At 45.1% G+C, this 25,799-nt stretch overlaps 1 protein-coding gene across 1 annotated transcript in view; it reads left to right on the forward strand.

Annotated features, from left to right (window-relative positions):
• Positions 1 to 25,799, forward strand: part of ABCC4 (ATP binding cassette subfamily C member 4) — a 520,751-nt gene that overhangs the window by 355,037 nt on the left and 139,915 nt on the right. The window contains exons 21-22 of the mRNA XM_030201377.1: positions 4,291 to 4,441; positions 12,735 to 12,854. Coding sequence (XP_030057237.1) covers positions 4,291 to 4,441; positions 12,735 to 12,854 — 271 coding nt within the window. The remainder of the gene's footprint in view (positions 1 to 4,290; positions 4,442 to 12,734; positions 12,855 to 25,799) is intronic.

The raw sequence follows: 25,799 nt of genomic DNA on the forward strand, positions 1-25,799 counted from the left end.
CACACAGGACGAAGGGGCGCTTCTGCATCCCAACCTCCAGTCTCTGGCTCTCATGGCATGGATGTTGAGAGCGTAGACTTTGCCTCTTTTGGGTCTGTCGGAGGGTGTCTCCCGTGTCTTGCTTGCTTCCAGGAAAGATTCCACTAAGAGGAGTTACTTCTTTTTATGGAGGAGGTTTGCCATCTGGTGTGACAGCAAGGCCTTAGATCCTCGTTCTTGTCCTACACAGACCCTGCTTGAATACCTTCTGCACTTGTCTGAGTCTGGTCTCAAGACCAACTCTGTAAGGGTTCACCTTAGCGCAATCAGTGCATACCATTACCGTGTGGAAGGTAAGCCGATCTTAGGACAGCCTTTAGTTGTTCGCTTCATGAGAGGTTTGCTTTTGTCAAAGCCCCCCGTCAAACCTCCTACAGTGTTATGGGATCTCAATGTCGTTGTCACCCAGCTGATGAAACCTCCTTTTGAGCCACTGAATTCCTGCCATCTGAAGTACTTGACCTGGAAGGTCATTTTCTTGGTGGCAGTTACTTCAGCTCGTAGAGTCAGTGAGCTTCAAGCCCTGGTAGCCCAGGCCCCTTACACCAAATTTCATCATAATAGCGTAGTCCTCCGCACTCACCCTAAGTTCTTGCCAAAGTTGGTGTCGGAGTTCCATCTGAACCAGTCAATTGTCTTGCCAACATTGTTTCCCCATCCTCATTCCTGCCCTGCTGAACGTCAGCTGCACACATTGGACTGCAAAAGAGCATTGGCCTTCTATCTGGAGCGGACACAGCCCAACAGACAGTCCGCCCAAATGTTTGTTTCTTTTGATCCCAACAGGAGGGGAGTGGCTGTGGGGAAACGCACCATTTCTAATTGGCTAGCAGATTGCATTTCCTTCACTTACGCCCAGGCTGGGCTGGCTCTTGAGGGTCATGTCACGGCTCACAATGTTAGAGCCATGGCAGCGTCAGTGGCCCACTTGAAGTCAGCCACTATTGAAGAGATTTGCAAAGCTACGACATGGTCATCTGTCCACACATTCACATCTCATTACTGCCTGCAGCAGGATACCCGACGCGACAGTCGGTTCGGGCAGTCGGTGCTTCAGAATCTGTTCGGGGTTTAGAATCCAACTCCACCCCCCTAGGCCCATGTTTATTCTGTTCCAGGCTACACTCTCAGTTAGTTGGATAAGCTGTTAGGTCAATCTCAGTTATGTCCTCGCTGTTGCGAGGCCCAATTGACCATGTTTGTTGTTTTGAGTGAGCCTGGGGGCTAGGGATACCCCATCAGTGAGAACAAGCAGCCTGCTTGTCCTTGGAGAAAGCGAATGCTACATACCTGTAGAAGGTATTCTCCGAGGACAGCAGGCTGATTGTTCTCACAAACCCGCCCGCCTCCCCTTTGGAGTTGTGTCTTCCCTTGTCTTTGTCTTGCTACATATGGGACTGACGAACACGAGCCGGTTTGGGCGGGAAGACGGTCGAGCATGCACGGTGCGCATCAGCGCGCGAGGACTAGCAAAGGCCTTTGCTAGTGAAGTTTCCGATTGGAGGGGGCTGCCGTGGACGTCACCCATCAGTGAGAACAATCAGCCTGCTTTCCTCGGAGAATACCTTCTACAGGTATGTAGCATTCGCTTAATCTTTTTATTGGATTAATTTTAATACATTTTGACTTAACTTTCAGAGAACAAAACCCCCTTCCTCAGGTCAGGATAGGATAATGTAACAGCACTATACTGTATTGACCTGAGGAAGGAGATTTTGGCCTCTGAAAGCTAAATGTATTAGTCCATAAAATGATATTATTTGTTTTATTTCTATTTGTGGTGATTGGTATTTGTTAGTTTTTTCAAATTTACATCTGCTGTCTTTATATTTTGCACAGTACTAGGGGACAGTTTCTGTTTCTGTGGTGTTGCATTGTACGCAGAGTCTGGCATCTTGGGGGTTCAGTTTAATTTTTGTCTAAATAGAGAGTTTAAATATTACTACTTATTCTATAGTGGATTAGAGTGTATCTATGTTTGTGAAAAAGACATGGCTTTCAGTTGGCATTGACTGTGCAGGATCGACGATCTGTATTATTCTGTCTGGTTTCGTTTTACAATAGGTGAATTGATGTTCTAGTGCTCACTGTAGTGTTTAAGATGCTTTCCTTTTCCTTGTGTGACTCGTAGAAATTACTGCTTATGGTATGGTAGAATCGCTCTATAGGTCCTGAATGTTTTGTATTCTCGGTATGCCTAGTACTGGATTTGGGGGGGTGTGCTAAAAAATGACCGGCCCCGGGTGTCAACTACCCTAGGTACGCCACTGGAGAAAGGGAATCTTGAATGTTTATTTAGGGAAAATTAGATTCTCCAGAAGAAATAGTTTATAATGAGTTCCTTAGAGTGGAGACTCACTGTTGAGTTGTTCTGCAATAAATAAATTGGGGTCTCTTAAATAATTACTTTTTTTTAGGGGGGGGGGCAGGTAATACCACATGAATGGTGCTATGGAAAGTGATGCAGTTCCATGTGCTACACCGTGAATCTTTTGGCAAGAGACTCTGTTGCCTTTATTTTTTTTGTTTTCCATTCAATAAATTGGATTGTTGGAACTACCCCTACACCTATTCATTTATTTATTTATTGCATTTGTATCCCACATTTTCCCACCTATTTGCAGGCTCAGTGTGGCTTACAGAGTCTTGTTATGGCATTGACATTACAGGATATTAGATACCTTTAGTGATGTATCAAGAAAAGAGTTAGATGGGTAAGTATAGAAGGTAGATTGTCTTAACTGGTTGGGTTGGCGAAGTAGTTAAGTGGGTTTTTCTGTGTCCCCTCCAAGACCCACGGCCCCCTTTCCTCCCCTCCAATTTCCATGGCTTCCTCCCTCCCTCTGTCACTGTCCTTCACTCTGTCCTCCCTCCGAGTTCCAGTCCTCCCTGCGAGTTCCAGTCCCCCCTCCCTCCCCCCATCCCCCAATGTGCACGTCGCCTCCCCCTCCAAAATTGCCAACCCCCCATCTCGTACTGGGGTCCCGGCAGCAGCATTGAAGAGCGAGCAGGCTCAGCGAGTCTGCTGCCTTCCCTTCTGTTTGCTGTGAGCTGTAACTGGGGTCCCGCCCTCATTTCCTGTTTCCGCAAGGGCAGGACCAGAGTCAGAGCTCAGAGCGAAGAGAAGGGAAGGCAGCAGACTCGCTGAGCCTGCTCGCTCTTCAATGCTTCCAGGCCAGTGACGTCAGTGTTATCTACTGCATGAAGCAGACCACCTCCGGCGGAAGCCACGGTCCCAGGCAGCTTCAGAACATTGGAGGTGAGAATTATTATATAGGATTGCATCACAAATACAGCATAGTTATCATTGTTTTTACAGATAAGTATGTGAGCAATTTAGGACTTCTGGCCATTTAAATCACCTGTCTGGGTCTAAGCGGACTTTTTCAGCTGCACTTAACCAGATAGTGCTGTTGAAACTGCCCAGTTAGCTCTTAAGCCAAAACCGGCTATTTTGGGGGTGTTCTGGGGTAGAGTCAGCACTTAACCAGTTAAGTGCCAATATTTAGAACTTTACTGATTAAGGGGCCCTTTTACTAAGCCGTGACTTCCTATGCACGTGAATTTTGAACTACCACCCGGCTACTGCGTAGCCCGGGTGGTAATTTAATTTATTACGTGTATCGGCTAAGTGCACCAGACATTTTCCGGTGCATGGCGCTAACTTGGCAGTAATTGGCGTTATATGTGTGTGGACTATTACTGCCCAGTTAACGCATGAGACCTTATAGCTAGGTCAGTGGGTGGCAGTAAGGTCTCAGGCCCAAAATGGTCATGCACCAATTTTTATTTTGCCGCACATCCGTTTTCGGCCCCCCAAAAAGGCCTTTTTTTGTAGGCACGGTGAAAAATGGACCTGCGCACATCCAATACATGCGTCTACACCAGTGCAGGCCATTGTTTGGCACATCTTAGTAAAAGGACCCCTAAGATAACTACATGAATAAGATTACGTAAAATGCAGTCTTGTCTTTATGAGGTTCTTCATAGCCAGTTAAGTGCCAATTATTTCTCATTTAACCAGCTATATTTTAGCTCGGAATTGAATTTCTGGGTTTAACTCCATCAGTGGTCAGCAAAACACTGACCATCACTGGCTGAATATTGGGGTCCTTGCTGTTTGTCTCAGCCTCACCACCTAAGCAACATTGTAAACTATGGTGAATATTCTAATTAGATGGAGAAGATTTTTTTTTTCAGTATAATTGGTAAATGAAGAAATGATTGCCATTTTCTCGATTTCTCTTTCAGATTTTGCTGCAAATCTTCGGTGTGGTATTTGTGGCAGTAGCAATAATCCCTTGGATACTCGTTCCTTTAACTCCGCTTGCAATCACTTTCATATTTCTGAGGCGATATTTCTTACAAACATCACGAGACATTAAACGACTAGAATCTACCAGTAAGTCTTTGTGTGCTTTTTAAAATTGTGCTTGGTCTCTGAATTGTAGACTTGAACTGATCTGCTTGGGAATTTGTAGCTGATGATAAATTTGTCTTATGTACTTCCACCATTTTGGACATAGTAATTCACTTGAATTTAACTTAGATCAATACATAAATAAATAAATACAGAAATAGGACACTGGGCTAGATGGACCATTGGTCTGACCTAGTATGGCTATTCTTATGTCCTTCATTGCTCCTTCCCAAGGAAGAGAGAGCTGGCCTATACCTGTTAGGCACTTGGTACCAAAGTGCAAAGTATGAAAGATTTGCTAGATAGTCCGTTCCCTTGATGCCAAAATTAGAGTCCACCAGAGGTTGTAGACAAGAAAGTAGGTGTTCAAACAAAGTGTTAGCCAAACCACAATGAAAAGTGGTAGGAGAGAAAGAAACCCCAAGTAGATGGGCTAGGCAAAGAACTCCAAGAAGGTGAGATATAAGTAAGTCACCAGGTTAAGAAAGCTTGCTCTCTCTTTTTTTATTTTTAACATGTATCATTTAACATGTATCAGAGAAGATGTAATCAAACCCTGTTCAGAAGCAAACTGCTGTAAGAGAAGAAAGGATAAGAAAACGTCCAGAAATATAAAAGGAAATGAAATGGGTGGATCTACTACTACTACTACTACTTAGCATTTCTATAGCGCTGCCAGGGTTACGCAGTGCTCTACAAGTTTAACATGGGGAAGGACCGTCCCTGCTCAAAAGAGCTTACAATCTAAAGGTTACAAACTATGTAGTCAATGTAGGTATCATGAGTGGGGAAGGTGGTTATGCGCCAAAAGCAAGGGAGAAGAGATGGGCTTTGAGTAAGGACTTGAAGATGGGCAGGGAGGGCGCATGACGTATGGGCTCGGGAATGCTGTTCCAGGCATATGGTGATGTGAGGCAGAAGGGGCGGAGTCTGGAGTTAGCGGTGGTGGAGAAGGGTACAGATAGGAGTGCTTTGTCCTGAGAGCGGAGGTTACGGGTGGGAACATAAGGGGAGAGGAGGGTAGAGAGGTAATGGGGGGCTGCAGATTGAGTGCATTTGAAGGTCAATAGGAGAAGCTTGAACTGAATACGGTAGCGGATCGGGAGCCAGTGAAGCGACTTGAGGAGAGGGGTGATATGAGAGTATCGGTTCACGCGGTAGATAAGACGTGCGGCGGAATTTTGGACAGATTGAAGGGGGGATAGGTGGCTAAGCGGGAGGCCAGCGAGGAGAAGGTTGCAATAGTCAAGACGAGAGGTAACGAGCGAGTGGACGAGGGTTCGGGTGGTCTGTTCAGAGAGGAATGGGCGAATTTTGCTAATATTATAGAGGAAGAAGCGACAGGTCTTAGCTCTCTGCTGGATATGGGCAGAGAAGGAGAGGGAGGAGTCGAAGATGACTCCAAGATTGCGGGCTGAAGCGACGGGGAGGTTGAGGGCGTTGTCAACAGAGACGGAGAGTGGGGGAAGAGGAGAAGAGGGTTTGGGTGGAAAGACAAGGAGGTCAGTCTTTGCCATGTTCAGTTTCAGATGCCGGTTGGACATCCAGGCAGCGATATCTGAAAGGCAGGCTGAAACTTTGGCCTGGGTTTCGACCGTGATGTCGGGAGTGGAGAGATAAAGCTGGGTGTCATCAGCATAGAGATGGTACTGGAAACCATGTGATGAGATCAGCGAGCCCAGGGAAGAGGTGTAGATCGAGAAAAGAAGCGGTCCAAGGACAGAACCTTGAGGAACTCCAACAGAGAGCGGGATGGGGGTGGAAGAAGAGCCATTAGAATATACTCTGAAGGTGCGATGGGAAAGATACGAAGAGAACCAGGAGAGGACGGAGCCCTGGAACCCGAATGAGGACAGTGTGTCAAGAAGTAAATTATGATTAATGGTGTCAAAGGCGGCAGATAGGTCGAGGAGGATGAGGATGGAATAGTGACCTTTGGATTTGGCAAGGAACAAGTCATTACAGACTTTAGAGCGTGCTGTTTCTGTCGAGTGAAGTGGGCGAAAGCTGGATTGGAGCGGATCGAGGACGGCCTGAGAGGAGATGAAATCAAGGCAGCGGCTGTGGACAAGCGCGTTCAAGTAATTTGGAGAGGAAGGGTAGAAGAGAGATGGGACGGTAGTTTGAGGGACAGGTGGGGTCTAGTGATGGTTTTTTGAGAAGTGGTGTGACGACAGCGTGCTTGAAGGTGTCAGGGACAGTAGCAGTGGAGAGAGAGAGGTTGAGGATGTGACGGATCTCTGGACTGATCTGTTGGGACTAAAGGAAAGAAAATTATCAGGTAAAAAACATAATTTGTCCTTCCTTTGTAATCCACAGATCAGTTCAGAAACTTGTGAGATGTATAAATGCAGTTCACAGTGAGGATGGGAAAGGATCCATAAGAAGTTAGAGAGTAGCCATAAACAATAAAGATGTAGAACCACCAAAGGACCTAGGAGAAGTAGTTATTCAGCGCCTCCTGAGATCCCAAGTGGAAGAGGAGGAATGCTGAAAAACAGGAAGGGAAGTGGCCAAGACCAGAAAGTAAAAACCTTGAAAAAAAAAAAAAGAGGATGCCCAGTGGTGTACTGACCAGAATGCTTTAGGAAAAACAAAACTAAGGAATAACTGAAAGAATCAAATCTTCAAAGAAACTGGGCATTCACTAGAATGAAACTGTAAGATCTGAGGGAAATGAAATACTTCCGCTGGTGATAAGTACAAGTGGAAAAAAACTATATAGCATACACAGGGAATAGGAAATGACAATTTCAAGCAATGCTCCTTATATTCTTCTCTCAATGATACAATAGTCTCTGTAGACCACAAACGAGGACAGGCAGAAGCATCTAGGTATGCAAAGAAAAAAGGACATATGTTACCTAACCCAGAAACAAGTATGGGAGCATAAAGATATGCATAAATGCCTGGCATAGAACAGTAAACACTGAAGAAAATCGCACAGATATAGAAAATTGAGATTAAACAAGCAGATATTCCAGGCTGAAGCCATTGCCATAAGCAAGGCAAGATAATACGTAGGTATAAAGTCTGACATCACAAACAAATTTCAGCAAGAGAGACAAAAAAGATGTACATCCAGAGACCAGAATTAATATTGCAGGGCTTCAATGCCTAGGTGGATACTAGCAGAAATAAAAGTTCCAACAGTGCCAAAAGAGAAATCTTATCTCACTGATCAGGAAAGACAGGTGGAAGAAATTGATAGCTTCAGTTGTCAAATGGGCATCAGCATCTGTTGAAAGCCTGCATTTCCTTCTGCACAACTAGACCATAGAAACAGCCCATAACCTAGGCAAGTGCAAAAAAAACTCGAGGTTGAGAAAAGGAAGGGTGAGGGGGATGGGACCCAGCACCACCGGGTGTCACCCAAGCTCTTTGATATATCCAGCATAGTCCAACACAACAGAGCAAATGGAGCATAGACCTCCAAAGAGGTAACCCTCAAGCTCTAAAGGACTAAAGGAAAGAAAATTATCAGGTAAGAAACATAATTTTTCCTTCTTTAACAAACTTTTGATGAAGAATTAAGAGTGTAGTATGATTCAAGGTAGTGTAAGTATTATAAAATGAAATTTGCTACATTTAGTAGGTGAGAAGATAGGCAAAGGTTAACTTTATATTACAATAACTAGTAAAAAAGGCCCGTTTCTGACACAAATGAAATGGGCGCTAGCAAGGTTTTCCTCGGAGTGTGTATGTTTGAGAGTGTGTGTGTGAGAGTGACTGTGAGAGAGAGAGTGAATGTGCGAGTGTGTGTGTGTGACAGAGAGAGAGAGTGAGACTGGGTGCAAGTGTGTCTGTGAGAGAGAGAGAGTGTGTGTATGTGAGCATGAGAGTGTGTGCCAGGGCCCCCCCTCCCTCCCAGTTCCAGGGTCGTCCCCTCCCTCCCTGCCTCCGAGTTCCAGGGTCGTCCCCTCCCTGCCTCCCTCCTAGTTTCAGGGTCCCCTCCCTCCCCTCCATTATGCTGTCTCCCCTGCATTCATCCATATGCAGGCAACGTCCTCTGTGCCCTGCCCCTCCATCCATCCATGTGCAGCATCTCTCCCCTGCCCCCTCCACCTTCCTCTGAGTTCCAGGCCCCCATCCCTCCCTCCCAGTTCCAGGGTCCCATGGAACTGGGAGGGAGGGGGACCGAGAACATTGTAGGAGTGACGTCAGCAGGTGGTTACAATCCCAGTGACACACATTGGAACGTTGGAGGAGAACGTTAGAGGAGAACGTTGGAGGAGTGATGTCAGCAGGTGGTTACAATCCCAGTGAGACACATTGGAATGTTGGAGGAGCAAATTATTATATTAGATGTTTTTTTTTTTTTTTTTTGGGGGGGGGGAGTTATATACTTTATGATATGTTATTTTTCTGTTACTGTATTTTCATGTGTTATATTCTATTAGGTTGAATTTTATATATGTTTGGAATTTACCTAGGTATACATAGGTCCTTAAATCTCATGTAGGGCTTGCAGTAGACTCTTTTGGTTGTTCTCCTCTGGACTTCCTCTATACCATTTGTATTTATTTATTTCAACAAACTTGATATACCGTTAAGGGCCTTCTCATAGGCATTAAAGCGGTTTACAGTAGAAGTCTTTTTAAGGAAAGGAAAGCATCGGCACGAGTAGATGGATAAAGCGGAGTATAAAACTAAGAGATAATGTGGAAGAGGAAGAAGGGTCTATGAAGGAGGGAATATGGCATGGCAGGTCGTTCCATAGTCTGGGTCCAAGGTAGCTAAAGGCAGAGTGATGGGTACTGTTGAGGTGGAGGAGTGAGAGTGGTGGAAGAGTGAGGAGATTATCAGCGAAGTAGAGGCAATGAAGTGGGGCATTAGGGAATGAGATGATTGTTAAGATAAGGGGGGGCAGTAGGGAACCTGGATTTATAAACCAACGAGAGTATTTTCAATTTAATTCATGCTGAAATGGGAAGCCAGTGTTCTTTGATTAATGTTCTTTGAGAGATCACAGAGTATCCAGTTTGAAATGAGCTGACTTCTTTGCAGTTTCCAGTGAACAGATAATTATACTATATTGCCAATGTAATAATGACGATCAGTCTTGTCATTTATTCCTTAAAGGCTGCAAACAGGTCAGGTTTTCAGGATAGCCCTAATGAATGTGCATGAGAAAGATTTACATGTCTACTACGTACATTGTATGCAGATTTCTCTCATGCATATTGATTATCAACCCTTAAGTAACTACATATATTTCCTAATGGTTTTCTACATCCCTCTTTTCCTCTATCACTCTTCCAATCCACATCCACTCTCTCTCTCTCCTTTCATTCATACACCATGTATTCATACACCATATATTTTTCTATTACATTTGACCCTTCGGGACCCAAAATGCATGGGAGCAAAACGTTTTGAACATTTTTTTTAAAACCGAAGATTCTGCTCTGTGTCCAAAGTTCTTGTATCATCCACCATAATACTCAGAGTCCTCAATTCACAATACACTTTGTTCTCTTCCTTAGTGTTTCTTCTTTTCTATATACCGCTTCCAAGCTTGTAACAAAAAATCTTCAATTTATACTAATGTTCACTGACAATATTCTCTTTCATTCCCATGACACTTCAGTCCTTTAACGTCTCTCTGTCCAGTTTATATGCTTCACCTCACCAACTTTCAATCACCAACATGACGTCAGTTAGTCGGCTTAATGAACAGCACCCAACAGAGTCAAACCCAATGTTACATTGAAATTAATACAGAAACAGTATTAGAACAATTAAAAGAAAGAGCAGTGCTCAGTATTCCCAGGATCACAGCACAAGACTTTGCAATCTGCGCCACAGATGCCAATGAATTTATGTAAATGTTGTAATTTCCAATTTAATGTCACACAGTCTGATATTGCAAGTGAGCTAGTTAAAAAAATATCAACCTTTGTAATTAGCATCATATGACTGGATTCCAAAAGTACAAAATTTATATTTGTAAAATACAAAATTACATATTAGTAAAATACAAATACTTTTATCAAATGATGTAGTACTAATTTCTTACCAAGGGACTCAATAAGAATACTTTGTTTTAATAAAAGCCTTTAACCAGCAGCTTATGGGAGCCCCTATAACTTCTCTAAACTTCCTCTAAAACTTACTCTGAGTAAATATAGATTCAGGTCTGACTCAGGGCTGCCGGGAGATGGGGCAGAGCCCAGGGCAAACAATTTTAAAGGGCCTCCTTCCTTCACCCCAGTTTGACTGTCACTTACATGTCTGTTCCCTTGATCTGTCTTCTCTCTCTTAGTTCTGTGTGCCGGGACCCGGGTTATCACATAAACATGTACTCTGCTCTGTCACCACAGGGCCTTCCTTCCTGCCACATCCCCTTCTGCCTATGCAGAAACTGGAAGTACTTCACAAAGGAGGAGGCAGGATGAGGCTAGACCTGTGGCAGCAGAGTTAATGCGATAACTTAGTTCCTGGGCCTGGCACATAGGAGCAGAAGACCAATCCCTAAACTTATCAAAAGATAACTCTAATCGGAGGGAAACTGGGAGGGCACTCCACAAGTCGGGCCATTTACACTAAAGATGATTGAATCATATACAGTCTGCTTAAACAATGATACCATTAGTTGATTCTGGGAAGAGGATCTAAGTGTACGAGATGGAATGTAAGATATTAATAACCAAGAAAGGTATAGGGGATGACCGCTGTGATATTTCTTGGAAAAGGTAAATAATTTGATTGCTGTATTTTGCATAAGTTGCAGTCATCTAAGATCTTGCACCCTATGACTGTGTAGTAAAGCATTACAGTAATCTAGAGAGGTAATAATTACGGCATGAATCAGAGTTTGAACAGCAGCTCGGTTAAGCAATGGACGAACTGTGCGAAGTAAACGCAGCTTAGAGACAGTGTTCGACTACTTCTGCTTGTGTGTGCCTTCTTGGCACGGAAGCCTTGCTAGTGCTGGGACCCCTTGGAGGCCGGGCCCAGGGGAATCTTGTCCTCCCTGCCCCCCCCCCCCCCCCCCCCCCACCTTGGCGGGCCTGGTCTGACTTTTACCACTATTCTAGGGTCACTTGCTTCACCAGCAAGCCAGCCAGCTTCCTGCTTATATCACAGTTCCAGGCGGAGAAAAAAAAAGGAGTGGGAGTGACCACAGTCATATGATCCAGGATGATACAAATGAATCCTTTATTTCAAACAGTAGATAAGAGGCTTAATGGACGAACGTTCATATAGACCCAACACGTGCCATGTTTCGGCATAAAAAGCCTTCCTCGGGGGTCCTCAAAACATAAACAGACAAAGGAACGATAATGTAACAAAATATAAAATATATGCATGTAAAATGGTGTGGAGTATACAGTAAAAATAATCATAAAGTGCTCCAAAAAATAATACTGTGGATGTGTCTAATGCTCATAAGTAAATAAACATGCGACAGTAAGATGTGGCAAAAGAAAAGGAAAATAAATGTGTCAAGGAAGTGAAGGGAAGAAGTAGGGAAAGATGGGAAATGACAGAGGCTGAATAATCATGCAAAAGAAAAAGAGAACGAAGTTGTAATGGACCTAAGAACCTACCTGTTCCTAAAAGATCAGAAACTTTAGAATGCTGATTCTTTCGAAGCAACGTCTCCCAGACCTATATATCATGAGAAGTAACTTAATCAATCACATGTAATAGATAAAAAGTGCCAACCACTGCCTATACTAAATAAAAGCCCCCAAGTAAAGACAGAGAAACCTAATTCAAAAATGGAGGAGACAATAGCATATATGTGGGGCATAATGCTGGTGATGCAACAGCTAGCCATATCGAACATTATTGGCAAAAGGACTGAAAAGTGAAAACCACAAAAATATATGGAAATGTAGTCTAGATATACTGAAAGACACTTTATAACATGTTATCCAGTGAAAACAAATGGAAACAAACCAGAGAATGCCATGTTACCATAAGCACAAAATGACCCATGTGTGTGTGTGAAAAAACATGTGTGCGTAGTAACGTACACAAAGGTTAAAAGGGGTGGAATATATAGGGCGATGCAATCGTAGGACTTAAAAGATACTCACACTAATAGCCTCCGAAGTGAAGAAAGTGTACTGTGGAGACTCCATGGAAAGAAAACCGCCAAAACTGCCTGGTTTATTTTTGATGGGAGTAAAGAAAATGTTTTTTTTATATGCACATTAAAATGAACATGTTAATTTGTAGGTATACTGCAATTTTGTGTAGTGTACAAACTTGCATTTTACATAGGTAACTTACAGACGTTGGGACTCTTGTGTTTGCTTTGCAGCTCGAAGCCCAGTGTTCTCTCACTTGTCATCTTCCCTTCAGGGGCTTTGGACTATTCGGGCCTTTAAAGCAGAAAAGAGATTCCAAGACTTATTTGATGCTCATCAAGATCTTCACTCAGGTGTGTAATAAACTAGAAATGGTTCCATTTATACAAGTGGATGTACCAAATCTGTTCCAGGATTTTCTTTTTCCTAACTATGACAGCCCTTCAAAATGCGTTTTATGTTAATATACGGTGCAGAGTGACAATAACAGGCCTTTTTAAACAAAGATGTTATGATGCCCATTATTTCTTACAGAACCAAATAACATTTAAATTCATTCATACTTTAGTCTGAGGAAAAAAGTACTCTTATAAGATATTTCTACAAACAGATTTTTAAACGAGAGCCAACCAAGTATTTGAGTAGCGATGCCCCTTACTTAGGTTAACCGTTAACAGATGTAAGTTTTTGGGTGTGCTGAGGTTTAGATATTGCTCATACGTATTAAAATGAAACACATTATATAGGTTAAAATAATACAGATTTTGAATTCAGTGCAATCATTCTTACATATTTGGTAAATTAATAAAGAAAGATATTAAGGGATTTATATTCAAGCAATATAAACCACTCAGAAGTGCAAGTTTGGGCCAAACTGATCATTTTCACCAGCACTTAACCAGTTACTGCTACTGAAAGTAACAGCACCTAAAGCAAAACTGGCTGTTTTAGGGGTGTTCAGGGGGCAGAGGTGGCATTTTGCTGGTTAAGTGCCGGTATTCAGCACTTAACAGGCGAAGATCACCTTATAAATAGGACCACATTAGAATCAGTCCTATCTTTGTGTGGTTCCCCATAGCCGGTTAACTGCTGAACATCGCACTTAACTGGCTACAGTTTAGCCAGCCCCAGAAACCTAGGAATTCAATGCTGGAGCCTGGATACAGGGCCGCCGAGAGACTGGGCCGGGCCCGGGGCAAGGCCTGTCCCTGAGGCCCTGCCCTTGCTGCCCCCCCCCCCCCCCCCCCCCGAGGTCGCCGCCGCCGCCGCTCCCCTCCTCCACCCCCCCCCACCCCCGAGGTCGCCACCGCTCCGCACCCCAAGATCGCCACAGCCACTGCTCCCCCCTCCACCTCCCCCGTGGTCGCTGCCGCCGCTCCCTCCTCTCCCCTTCCCCCCCCGAAGTTGCCGCCGCTCCCCCCTCCGTCCGCCACTGGGCCGGGCCCCCTGCATTGAAATCGCAGTCTCACCTCCGTGAAAGCAGTGCTGCAGGCAGCAGAACGCCTCCCTTCGGCCCTCCTTCCCTCTTTGTGTTCCGCCCTCACGGAAGTTACGTCAGACGAGGGCGGGACACAGGGAGGGAAGGAGGGCCGAAGGGAGGCGTTCTGCTGCCTGCAGTGCTGCTTTCACGGAGGTGAGACTGCGATTTCAATGCAGGGGGCAGATGGTTGACGACGGAGGGCAGGTGGGACTGCGGCGCCAGGCCCCCCCTTGGAGGCCCAGGCCCGGGGAATTTTGTCCCCCCTGCCCCCCTCTCGGCGGCTATGCCTGGATATGACCTGGCATTGAATTTCCAGGCATAATGCTGAGCGTCACTGGCTGAATATCAACCTCTAAATCACTATCCTTATAATTACTGGGGTGTAGCCCATCTGGGTTTCCTGGAGTACTGATATCTTGCAAATAAAACTGGTCAAAACTGCTGCCATAATGGACTGTGGATTCATTGATAATGGACCTTGGATTCATTGATAGCTATATATAGAAGCAAAAGAAAATTTAACTCTTCAAGAATATGAAGGGCTTAGTCTTTTTTCTACATTTCTAGTAGAGCTGGGTGAACCTGCTATTTTCTGACTTCATTCTTTGCTTAGCAGGAAAAAAAAAGCACCAAGGGTCCCAAGAATTGTGTTCATTCTTTGTATGTTATGTTTTATTTTCTTAAGGACATACATTTTTATAAAAATTCTGTAGGAAGATGATAAACCTCTGTGGCTATAGAGCTGCTTCCTAAATAGTTGATAGCTGGCAGATAAATTATTTATAAAAATTTACTTGACTGCCTTTGAATCAAATAACCCTTTATGACGATTTACTAAACATAAAAAGTATACAAAGAGAAAATGCAGTCAAAAATAACACAAGGACAAGTTACAATAGGAAAGTTGAAAACCAAAGCAAAATTGCTGTATAAAGTTATTTGGGACAATTTTCTAAAAGGCTAATAAGTTTACCAGCAGCTGATAAACATATAAGTCTACTAATCATGAATTTTCAGTCACCGTACGGATAACAGTGAGCTAAAATTCCATTTAATTGCTCTGCCGTTGCTTGTATAGTGGAGGGATTGAGTTAAGACAGAGCAAGAGCAGTAGCCTAGAGAATGATGCGGGGGCAAAGTTTGTCCCTGCCCCTGCAAACTCTGTCGGATCCCATCCACACGAGCCTCGAACAGTTATGATTTTATGTTTATATCATTTTGTTAAAATATAAAAAGAAACAATATTCTGTACAACTGTCGTTTTATAAATCATAGAGAATACAGAACAAAGATCAGCAAAATCCCTGTCTCTCCTCACAAATATCCCCTTGACTACCAGGGAAACTGAACAAGCCAAATTACTACAGAATGGTACACAGAAAATTAATGCTAACAAAGTACCTCGGTCACACACACAAATGCCAAATACATAATAGCTGACCAAAAATGATAAACATATATGAAACCAAAACCCCAAGAAGCCACACTAAAGAAATAGAAAGAGTTGCATTTCTTCCTATACCGTGCAACAGTGTTGGGGATGGTGTTAGGGGAGTGCAACTAAGACAACTGCCCCCTGACCAGAGAGAGCCCTAAGCCTCTTGGAAGCTAAAGAAGGCACGGCATGGTAGTGGGCTTTGGGGTCCCCTCCCAAAATGTTTGCCCTTGGCCCTAGCCACACCTAACACCAGCTCTGGCAGGGTACACATTTCAAGTCTGACATATTCCATCTCTGTATACCTATCTTTCCTCATGTTTAGCATCTCTCTACTCTGTGTTCCATATACTTCCCTGTCCAGCATCTTCTCTGTGTCCCATATTCTAATCACAAAATAGAAAATGCATTTTTTTCTACCTTTTGTTGTCTGGTCATTTTATTTTTCAACTCATGTTGGTTCCAGGCTATGGTCTCTGTTTCCTTCTGTCTTCTCTTAACTCACTTACCAGGGTCTCCTGCCCATTTGATATTTCTTCTTTCTCCATGTTCACCATCCATCTTCCATCTCTGTATACCTATCTTTCCCCATGTTACTACTACTACTACTACTTAACATTTCTAAAGCGCTACTAGGGTTACGCAACGCTGTACAATTTAACATAAAAGGACAGGCCCTGCTCAAAGAGCTTACAATCTAAAGGAAAAGTGAGTAGTCAATTCGATTGGGGCAGTCTGGATATCCTGAAGGTAAGAGTTAGGTGCCGAAAGCAGCATTGAAGAGGTGGGCTTTAAGCAAAGACTTGAAGATGGGCAGGGAGGGGGCTTGACCTAAGGGCTCAGGAAGGTTGTTCCAGGCATAGGGTGAGGCGAGGCAGAATGGGTGGAGCCTGGAGTTGGCAGTGGTGGAGAAGGGTATGAGAGGAGGGATTTGTCCTGTGAATGGAGGTTTCGGGTGGGAACATAAGGGGAGATGAGGGTAGAGAGGTAGTGAGGGGCAGCAGATTGAGTACATTTGTAGGTAAGAAGGAGAAGCACCTCTCTTTTCTGTGTCCCATATACTGCCCTGTCCAGCATCTTCTGTGTCCCCCATATACTTCCCTGTCCAGCATCTTCTTTGTGTCCATCTCCCTGCATTCATCATCACCACTCTATGTCCCTATCCCCGCTACCTGTGTCCAGCATCACTGTTTTTTTCCCTATGCCCCCCACGTCCAACCTCTTCTTTCTATGTTCCTATTTTCCCCCTTGTCTAGTGACTTCCCTCTGTGTCCATATACCCCCTCCTATGTCTGGCATTGCCCCTCTTTGTCCATAAACCATCCGCATTCAGCATCTCCCCTTTGTGTTCCTGTACCTCTGCTTCCTTCTATGCCCATCATCTCCTCTCTGTTTCTGTATATCTTCCTGCTTTTTCCTTCTCGTCCTCCCCCCACACCAGTGTGTCTCTCTCCCTTCTTCCCTCTGCTGTGTGTTCAGTTTTTCACTCAGTCTTCCTTCATCCCCTTGGTTTAGCATCTCTTTCCCTTCCCCTCCCTTATCTCCCTTCCCCCCTGCAGCCCCCTCCACCAGGCCCATCGCTTCTCTCTCTGCGTCCAGCGCCTTTCTTCCTTCCCTCCAGCAGCCACCCAAGGGTCCATCCCCTCTCTCCCAGCCACCCAAGGGTCCATCCCCTCTCTCCCAGCCCCCCACTGATCCAGTGCCTCTCCTCCAGCCCCCCATGGGTCCAGCACCTCTCTCTCTGCCCCCAGACCCCCATGGGACCAGCACCTCCCTCTTACCTCCAGCAAGCCCTCCCTCCCCCCAACAATCCAGCACCTCTCTCCCTTCCCTCCAGCCCCCTTCCATGTCTCCAGTGCCTTCCTTCCTTCCCTTCCCTTCAGCCCCTGCGGGTCCAGCAGCCCCTCCTGCATTTCCAGCACTCCTTCCTCTCCGTGTGTCCATCAGCCCCCCTCCCGCATTTCCACGGGTCTGACACTTTTGCCTTCCCCCCTCCCTCCCGCCGTGCTAGCTCTCTTATGCAGCTAGATGACAGCGATCTTCATAGGCCTGCTCCAGGGCCTTCTCTCTGCTGAGTCCCGCCTTCTGATGCAACTTCCTGTTTTCCATTACGTCTCCTGGGATATTTTGGTAGAGTCCTGTTGGTAGCAGATCCCATTTCTCCATCTTGGTGGTTGTGTTGGCATTTCATAAAGGCAACATAGAAGATTATATCCTTTTTTTTTTTTTAAATCTTGTTTATTCACATCAGTGCACAAGGAAACTCGGAACATACGTGTAAATTACAGTATTGATAACATTCCTTACAACCAAAACTGTTCCCCTTGTTTTCATTTTTATTCCCCCTCTTCCCCCCTTTAATATCTCCCCTCCCTCTATCCCACCCTCTCCTCCCTCCCTTCCCTTATTTCAAGAGTTTAATATTCTACTTTTTGTCATGGCAGTCAAAGTCTCCCAAAATGGGGCCCATATCTTACAATAGTCATCTCCCTTTTGGGAAGCTAAGTCTGTAATTCTTCTCCGCTCTAGGGAACACATGTGGATCATAAGTGCTCTCCACTGTGCTATCGTTGGACTTTCAGCAGACAGCCAAACTTGCAAGATCACCTTTTTCCCCATTAAGACTGACCTCTGTAAAAAGGTTTCCATGCCAGCCGGTTTATGACTTAGTATTGTAAATCTGTGAAATAATTGTCTCGGGGAGTGGTACCACTTTACTTTCCACATGTCTGACACCTGTTCTGCCAGGGTTTTCCAGAATTTATGTACCTTTTGGCACGACCAAAACATATGGCCTAGGTGGGCATTCGCTAACCCACATTTTGCACAGTCATCATTGTCTCTTAGTGTCGCTCTATAGGCCCTGCGTGGTGATACATAAAGGCGCAGGATAAACCTAAATTGTGTTTCTTGCCAGCACGCGTTCTCAGTCAGCTTATAGGTCCGTTGCACACAATTTCCCAGCTGTTCCGCTGTAACAGTTACTCCCAAATCTGCCGACCATTGTCCCGCTTCTTTAACATAGTCATATTTCTTTACCTGTTCCCGAAGAAGGCAGTGAAAGCATTTAAGTGGTATCCTTGTTTGATCATCCAGTCCCAACAGTGTATTGTATATCTCCCAACTTCCCGCGCTAAGCGATGCACTGGGAAGCGACTGGATATAGTGTCTTAGTTGCATAAATGCAAATGCATCTTTCTTGTCCAGCTTGAATTCCGTGCACAAATCTTCGAATGGCTTTATCGTACCTTGCTCCGTCACCACATGGAACAGATACCTAACTCCATGGTCTTCCCAGCTCTTGAATACCTTAGACGTGTCCCCCACAGGGAATGCTGGATTGCCCCTGATTGGCAATAATGGTGAGGACGCCGTATTCAGCTCATAATGCTTTGTCAGCCATCTCCACGTCTTTTGCAAGGGTCTGAAGATTGGAGCCGCCGCCCCCACAGTCCTTTTGGTGTCTGAGGGCGTATGTAACCAGCTGGCAAAGTGCTGGTGTTGAAACCATTGTATCTCTGTTTGTGTGTTTGTAAAGTATTCTTTGCTCCGAAACCAGTCAGAGAGGTGTCACATTGAGCTTGCTGTTGAGAAGAGCCTCAAATCCAATAGGCCCAATCCTCCCTTATCTCGCGGAAGCATGACTCGCTTGATGGACATTCGCGCTCGTTTGCCTTGCCACAGGAATTTGTTAAGTTGTTTATGTAACCATCTCTCATCTTTCCCACTCAGGTACATTGGCAACATTTGAAAAGCATAAATCCATGTAGGAAACAAGATCATGTTGTAGAGAGCCACTCGTCCCATTAAGGAGATGGGCAGTGCTTGCCAGTTATGAAGTGTTTTCCCCACTCTGTCCTTCATTTTGTCCATATTTAACGTATACAGTGTTTTAAGGTCAGCTGGGATTTGGACCCCCAAGTATGTCACCGCCCCTTGCGCCCATTGCAGTGGAAACGTTCCCTCCCATTCTGTTACTAATTCTGGGCCTACAGGAAGGGCTACAGATTTCTGGGTATTCAAGGTGAACCCTGAGTGGAACCCAAACTCCTCTATTGTCATTAACAGCCTCGGTAACGATGATTGTGGTTTTGTCAAGGTTAAAAATAGATCGTCCGCAAAGGCTAGTACGTACCTTCACCACCTGCCCCGAGAACTGAACCCCTTCTATGTCCGGGTCCACTGCAACCGTGCGCAACAGTGGCTCTAAGTAAATCAAAAACAATAGTGGGGATAACGGGCATCCCTGCCTTGTGCCCGCCTGTATCTCAATTTTTGGAGACTTGACCCCATTTACTAAAATCTTCGCCGAGGGGCCTTCATATAAAGTTTTAACTGCTTTTAAGAACCAGCCATCCCCCCCCCACATATGTTAGCACCCGAAAGAGATATTCCCAATTAACTTTATCAAAGGCTTTCTCTGCGTCGAGACTAGCCATCAGCATCCTAGTCTTTGTGTCTTGACTCTGGGCAATTGACATAAGGACCTTCCTCACATTGATTCCTGAGTGTCTACCCCTAACAAAGCCCACTTGGTGTTCCCCTATCAACTCCTTCAGCCGAGGTGCTAACCGTTCCGCCAGTACTCGGGCCAATATTTTTAGATCTACATTAATAAGTGATATTGGGCGGTATGACTCAACTCGATCTTCCGGTTTACCCGGTTTGGGGATTAGTGTTATCATTGCTTCATTTTCTCCAGGAGTAAAGGAGCCCCTCTGCACCACCGCTTCATAGTACTCAACCAATGGCCCACAAAATTGTATCGGCAACATCTTATAATATTCAGCTGAAAATCCGTCTGGACCCGGGGTTGAACCCAGAGGAAGGATTTTGAGCACCTTTTGAATCTCTTGGGCCTGTATTGGTGCGGAGAGCAAATCTCGCCCCGTCTGTGTTAATTTAGGCATTCCAGAGTCCACTATGTAGTCAATGGTTAATTGCTCCTCTGGGCTATCACCCCTAGAATACATCTCTGTGAAATGTTTATGGAAGGCTTCTGTGATTCCCTCTATATTATGCACCCGTGGGCCTCTCCTAGGGAGAATAGAGGTTACCAGTTTCTTGGGCCTCTGCGTTTGCGCCACTTTGGCCAGCAATCTACCCGCCTTATTCCCAAACCTATGAAAATATAACCGGCTCCCTGTCATCTGTTTTTGGGTCCTTTCATGTATGAGTGAGTTGAGTGCCACCGTTGTGGCCGTTAAAGCATCTCGGTTCTCCGTTGTTGGGTACTGTATGTATTTATGTTTTACCCTCTTCAGCTCCTGCTCCAGATTGATTATGCCCGCTGCTATCCGTTTCCCCCTAGCGCTCATGTAGGCTATTATCCCCCCTCTGACTACTGCTTTGGAGGCCTCCCATAGAATAATTGGGGATGTGCATGTTCCTGCATTTGTGGCAATATACTGGTCCCATTGCTCTCTAATGTACTTTGCGAATCTGTCATCTTTATACAGGAAGGAGGGGAAGCTCCATGCATAGCCCCTCTCCCCAGGGATGTCATGCACCACATCTATCCAAATTAATGAATGGTCTGACACTTCCGCCGGGCCTATCTCTGCTCGTTCAATTCTAAAAAATAATGACTGATCCACTAGAATATAATCCAGTCTGGACCACGTCCCATGGGCTTTTGATTGGTGTGTGTAATCTATGGTGGTTGGGTGCAATAACCTCCATGGGTCCACCAATCCCAACTCTGTTCCCAGCTCCTGCAAACTAGCCCTCTCCTCGAATTCTCTCCTTCCCGACCTGTCTAGTTGTGGGTCCAGGACTTTATTAAAATCGCCTGCCCATATCCATGGCGCGTCTGTGTATTGGAGGCCCAGCGAAATTAACGTTTGGTAAAACGTGGTTGCATGGGAGTTGGGGGCATATACCATGCACAAGTAAACCCGCATTCCCTGTATGTTTAAACTCAACAGTACCACTCTTCCTTCCCCATCTTTATATATCAGTCTAGAGCCACACATCAGGCCTTTTTTAATTAGAATCGCCACCCCACTTCTTTTTACCCCCGAAGACGAGTAATAACATTCTCCCACCCATTTTTGTTTTAGCTTTTCGTGTTCTATGTCTGTTAATTTAGTCTCCTGTATACAGGCTATCGAGGCCTTATGATGCTTAAGCTGATTTAAAATCTTGGTCCTCTTGATGGGGGATGTTATGCCCGAAACATTACACGAGATTACTCTTAGGGTAGACTTATGTGCCTAGCTTTTCTTCTATATCCTCCATTGATTCCCTTTGAAAAGCTGCCCCAGGGGCCCAGCCCATCCCCTGTGGTTCCACTCTACCCCTTCTCTGCCTCTTAATTCGCAATATGGGTTGACTTTTAACTGTTTTGACTACAACTCTCAATGTTCTTCGTCCTTGTTCCCTCCCCCCTCCCCTTCCCCCTTTGTATTCTTCCCTGCCTCTCACTTCCCCACGATTACTGTAATCTTCTTTCCCCCCCCCCCATATCTCTCCCCTCCCTTCCCCAGTCTCGCTCTGGGCTCCCCTCTCTCTCTGAGGGATTAGCCTATCCGGGTCTTCACCTGGTGCTTGAGAGCCGTCTCCCCCCCATCAGTTGACGTCTCCCTCGTGTAACTTTATGCTTAAACCATCCAACTTATAACCAAAAATTCCATTCCCGGCTGACCCCTATTACACACCTGCAATGAATACTGCCTTCACACTGGTTCCAGAGATTTCATCCAGTCTTCTGCCTCTGTTGCCTCTGTAAATGCATGCCAGCGGTTCAAATGCTGGATCTTTAGAATGGCTGGAAATTGTACCATAAATCGATATTTCTTTTCTACTAGGTGGGAGCATATGGTTGAAAATGCCCTCCTCTTGGATGCTAATTCAGCCGAGTAGTCCTGGAACATCCTGATTTGTTGCCCCTCGTATTTCACAGACTCTCGTTTGTTTTTAAAAGAACTTAAGAGCTGTGCCTTTTGAGCATATCGATGAAATTTTGCTATTATAACTCTGGGTTTCGTGGCATCCGATCTCACCGGGCCCACCCGATGTACTCTGTCCATTATTATCTCCCCTTGTATGGCCACCTCAGGGAAGTGCGCAATTAGCCAGGTTTCCAGGGTCTTTGCCAGCGACGTCTCCGCTAACGACTCAGGGAAGCCAACAAACCGGAGATTGTCCCTCCTCGCTCTGTTTTCCAGCTCCTCCAGTTTGTCGTGTTGCGTTTTAATTGTGGCCTCCATACCGTCCATTTTATCCTTGTACTCCTGCAGCGTGTCTTCCACATCCGAAACTCTGCACTCGATCTCTCCCGTGCGCCTTTGTAAATCTGTTGTGGACTGCGCAATTCCTGCTATTTGCTCAGAAAGCTGCTGAAGTCGGGGGTCTAATGCTTTAACTACAGCTTCCGTCAGCTCCGCCGTTAAATTTGCCTGGGCCGACCGGGGTGGTGAGTTAGGCGCCATTTTGTCTTCTCCCGATTTTGCCTTGTCCGCGCCTCTGCGAGGTGGTTTAGCAGCCATCAGCATTTGCGAATTGGTCAGAAATTTGTCCATATATTCTCGGACCCTTCTGAGCCTTTTCTCTCTCGATCTGGGTATTGAAAGTCAAATTTCAAGGTGTTTGGGGGAGTTCGGGCCTCGCAGCGATCCCAGGTGCATCTGCTGTTATTCACAGCATCACGTGACCCCCAGATTATATCCTTTTAACAACATAAGTCTGTTGTAGCCCACAGATCCTTGCATACAAATTTTCACTTGCTCCAAATGTATAAATGTTTGCATGTACTCTATTCGTTCACATGTGTATTTTGTAGAATATACACATATATTAAAACTCTGTCACAGCTCAGCCCAGACTGTATCCCCTGCACACTCATGAACAGGTCATGTAAAAGAGTCACAGTCTTGTGATACACCTGCTTTTTACACATGTATACCCAGTGTACTCAGTCAAATGCCTATTCTTCATCAAAGCTGATTAATAGGGAAGGAAGGTGGTCCTACCTGCAGTGGGCCAGGATTTTACAAAGATTTTTTTTGTGACCGATCTCCCTTTTACAAAACCTACTTGAGAATTGTGAGACAAAGGCTACATTATTCTAGCCAGACGATTCGCCAGAATCTTGGCCAGTGTCTTAACTTCCACGTTTAGAAGTGAAATCGAATGATAAGATTTGGGAAGGGACAGAAAACTTCCACACGTGCCGTATTCAAGGCCTGTGGTATGGCCTCCACCATTAAGTTGAACGCATTAGCTAACGGGGGCCACTATTTCCTCTCCCAACATCTTGTAAAATTCCATTCTCATGCCATCCTCCCCTGGCGTTTTCTGTACGGGACTATGCCTAATTACCTAAAAGACTTCAGCTGGCTGAATAGGGGAGTTGAAGAGATCCACAGCTGCTTGGTCCAGTTCAGGTAAGGGGAGACCCTCCAAATACAGAACCCGGGAGCCCTACATTTTTATTTATTTGTCGCATTTGTACCCCATATTTTCCCACCTATTTGCAGGCTCAATGTGGCTTACATAGTACCGTCAAAGGCGTGTGCCCAGTTGGTGGTTAACAAATACAAAGTTGTATAGTGGTCATATGAGGTATAAGTGGAGGGCCGGAATGGATAAAGATTGCGTGTTGTCCTGTTTGGTCATCATGTGGTACAGCATAAAGCTTCCTATAATATTCCTGGAAAACATTGCAAATTTCCTCATCTGAAGTGACTCATCTACCCCATCAATGGCGAGTACCAGGACTCGCTTCGGTCCCTCTCTATTGGCAATAAGCTTAGCCAGTAATTTGCCCCCATTGTTGCTGTATTTGTAGAGTTGGTATTTATAAAAGGCCATTGATTTAGTTGATGGAGCAACCCATTCAACTCTATCTGCCTTGCAAAGGCATTGTTCTAATCGTAATATTTCCCTATCTTGGGCTTTTCAGTGTAGCTGATGATCTTCCCCTCATAAAATGACTTTGGCCACTTCCGAATAGACAAGGAGATCAGCAACATGGGCACAATTATGTGTTTTGTAATCCCACCATCATTGCAACAATTTCGCCTGAAACTTTACATCATAAAACAATGCCAGAGGGAACACCCAAAGATGCCTCCTGATCCTAGTCCCCTGAGGTTGCCAATCCGCCCAAACCCATGCATGATCTGAAACTGCTGCATAGGGTCATATGGCTGCTTTGGAGAGTCCAGAGAACAATACAATGGAGAACAAGAGATAATTTATTATGAGATTATGTCAAGTGTACCCGAGATAGATGCATATAGTCTTTATTTGTGGGTTGCTGTTCTCTCCATATGTCTGCTAGGTTGAGCTGCTGACAGAAATTAGGCAATCCCCTACTTAAGTTGACTGTCTCCCCTCTAGAATTGTGGGATCTATTGAGATCAGGATCCCACACAGCGTTAAAGTCACCACCCAAATTAAAAGGTTGCTCACCGTACGCTAATAGGCAATCAGTCGCTTTTTAAAAGAAGGCCCTATCGAATTGGTTAGGGGCATACATACTAGACCAGCTCTTGTCTCAGTATGGATACTTGACTGATTAAAAATCGCCCCTCAAGTTCAGCATCCAGAACTTCTGACATTACCACTACACCTTTACGGACAAGGAGAGCCACACCCCTTTTTTCCTCTTAACTGGTGCTCTATGCATCCCCTACCCACCATTGTCAGCTTAGCACTTTCCTACACATTTAGATGTGTTTCCTGCAAGAAAACAATGTTGGCTTTATGCCGTTGAAGCAGATGCAAGATTTTTGATCACTTAATCGGGGAGTCTCTGCCCCCCATGCTCCATGTCACCACCTTCATGGCATAACAGGTGTAAATAGAGATACCCTCCCAACAGACTCATACTCCAGCAACAAGGGTGGGCTGTCCTAGCCTACAGCGCCCCCCCATAGGTCCCCATACCACAGCTCCCAGAAAATCATCTTCCCTTGACAAAATACAGTGTGCAATGAGCATCCTTAAAATCCCAAATTCCTACTTAAGCAAGCAGCACCCTTCTCCAACTTTTAATTTGATAGCATGGTGGTCTATTTCTTGAGCCTGAGCAATAACAGTCTCAGTTATCACCTTCAAATCACCAACATATTTACCAAACAATTTTATGAGAGAGGTATTGATTTCATGAATGGCATCCCGGAGAACCTCAAGGGTTATCATAGCAGGTCTAACAAATTCTTTCAACCCAAAGTTGGAAGCAGAGTATCCTTCAGTATAGGGCTGTCCACTCACAAGTAGCTGTAACAAATGCTCCTGCACACACCTTCTCCATGGGTAGCTGCTTCCTGAGGGGAACTCACTGCCAGTGGTGGCCTCTCTAGTTGCAGCGGCAAGAGAGCACTCTCAACCAGCCCTACTGTGTGTTGCTTCATAACTGCAGTACTGCTTCAGAGT

The sequence above is a fragment of the Microcaecilia unicolor genome, chromosome 4, assembly GCF_901765095.1.
Source record: "Microcaecilia unicolor chromosome 4, aMicUni1.1, whole genome shotgun sequence".
NCBI lineage: Eukaryota > Metazoa > Chordata > Amphibia > Gymnophiona > Siphonopidae > Microcaecilia > Microcaecilia unicolor.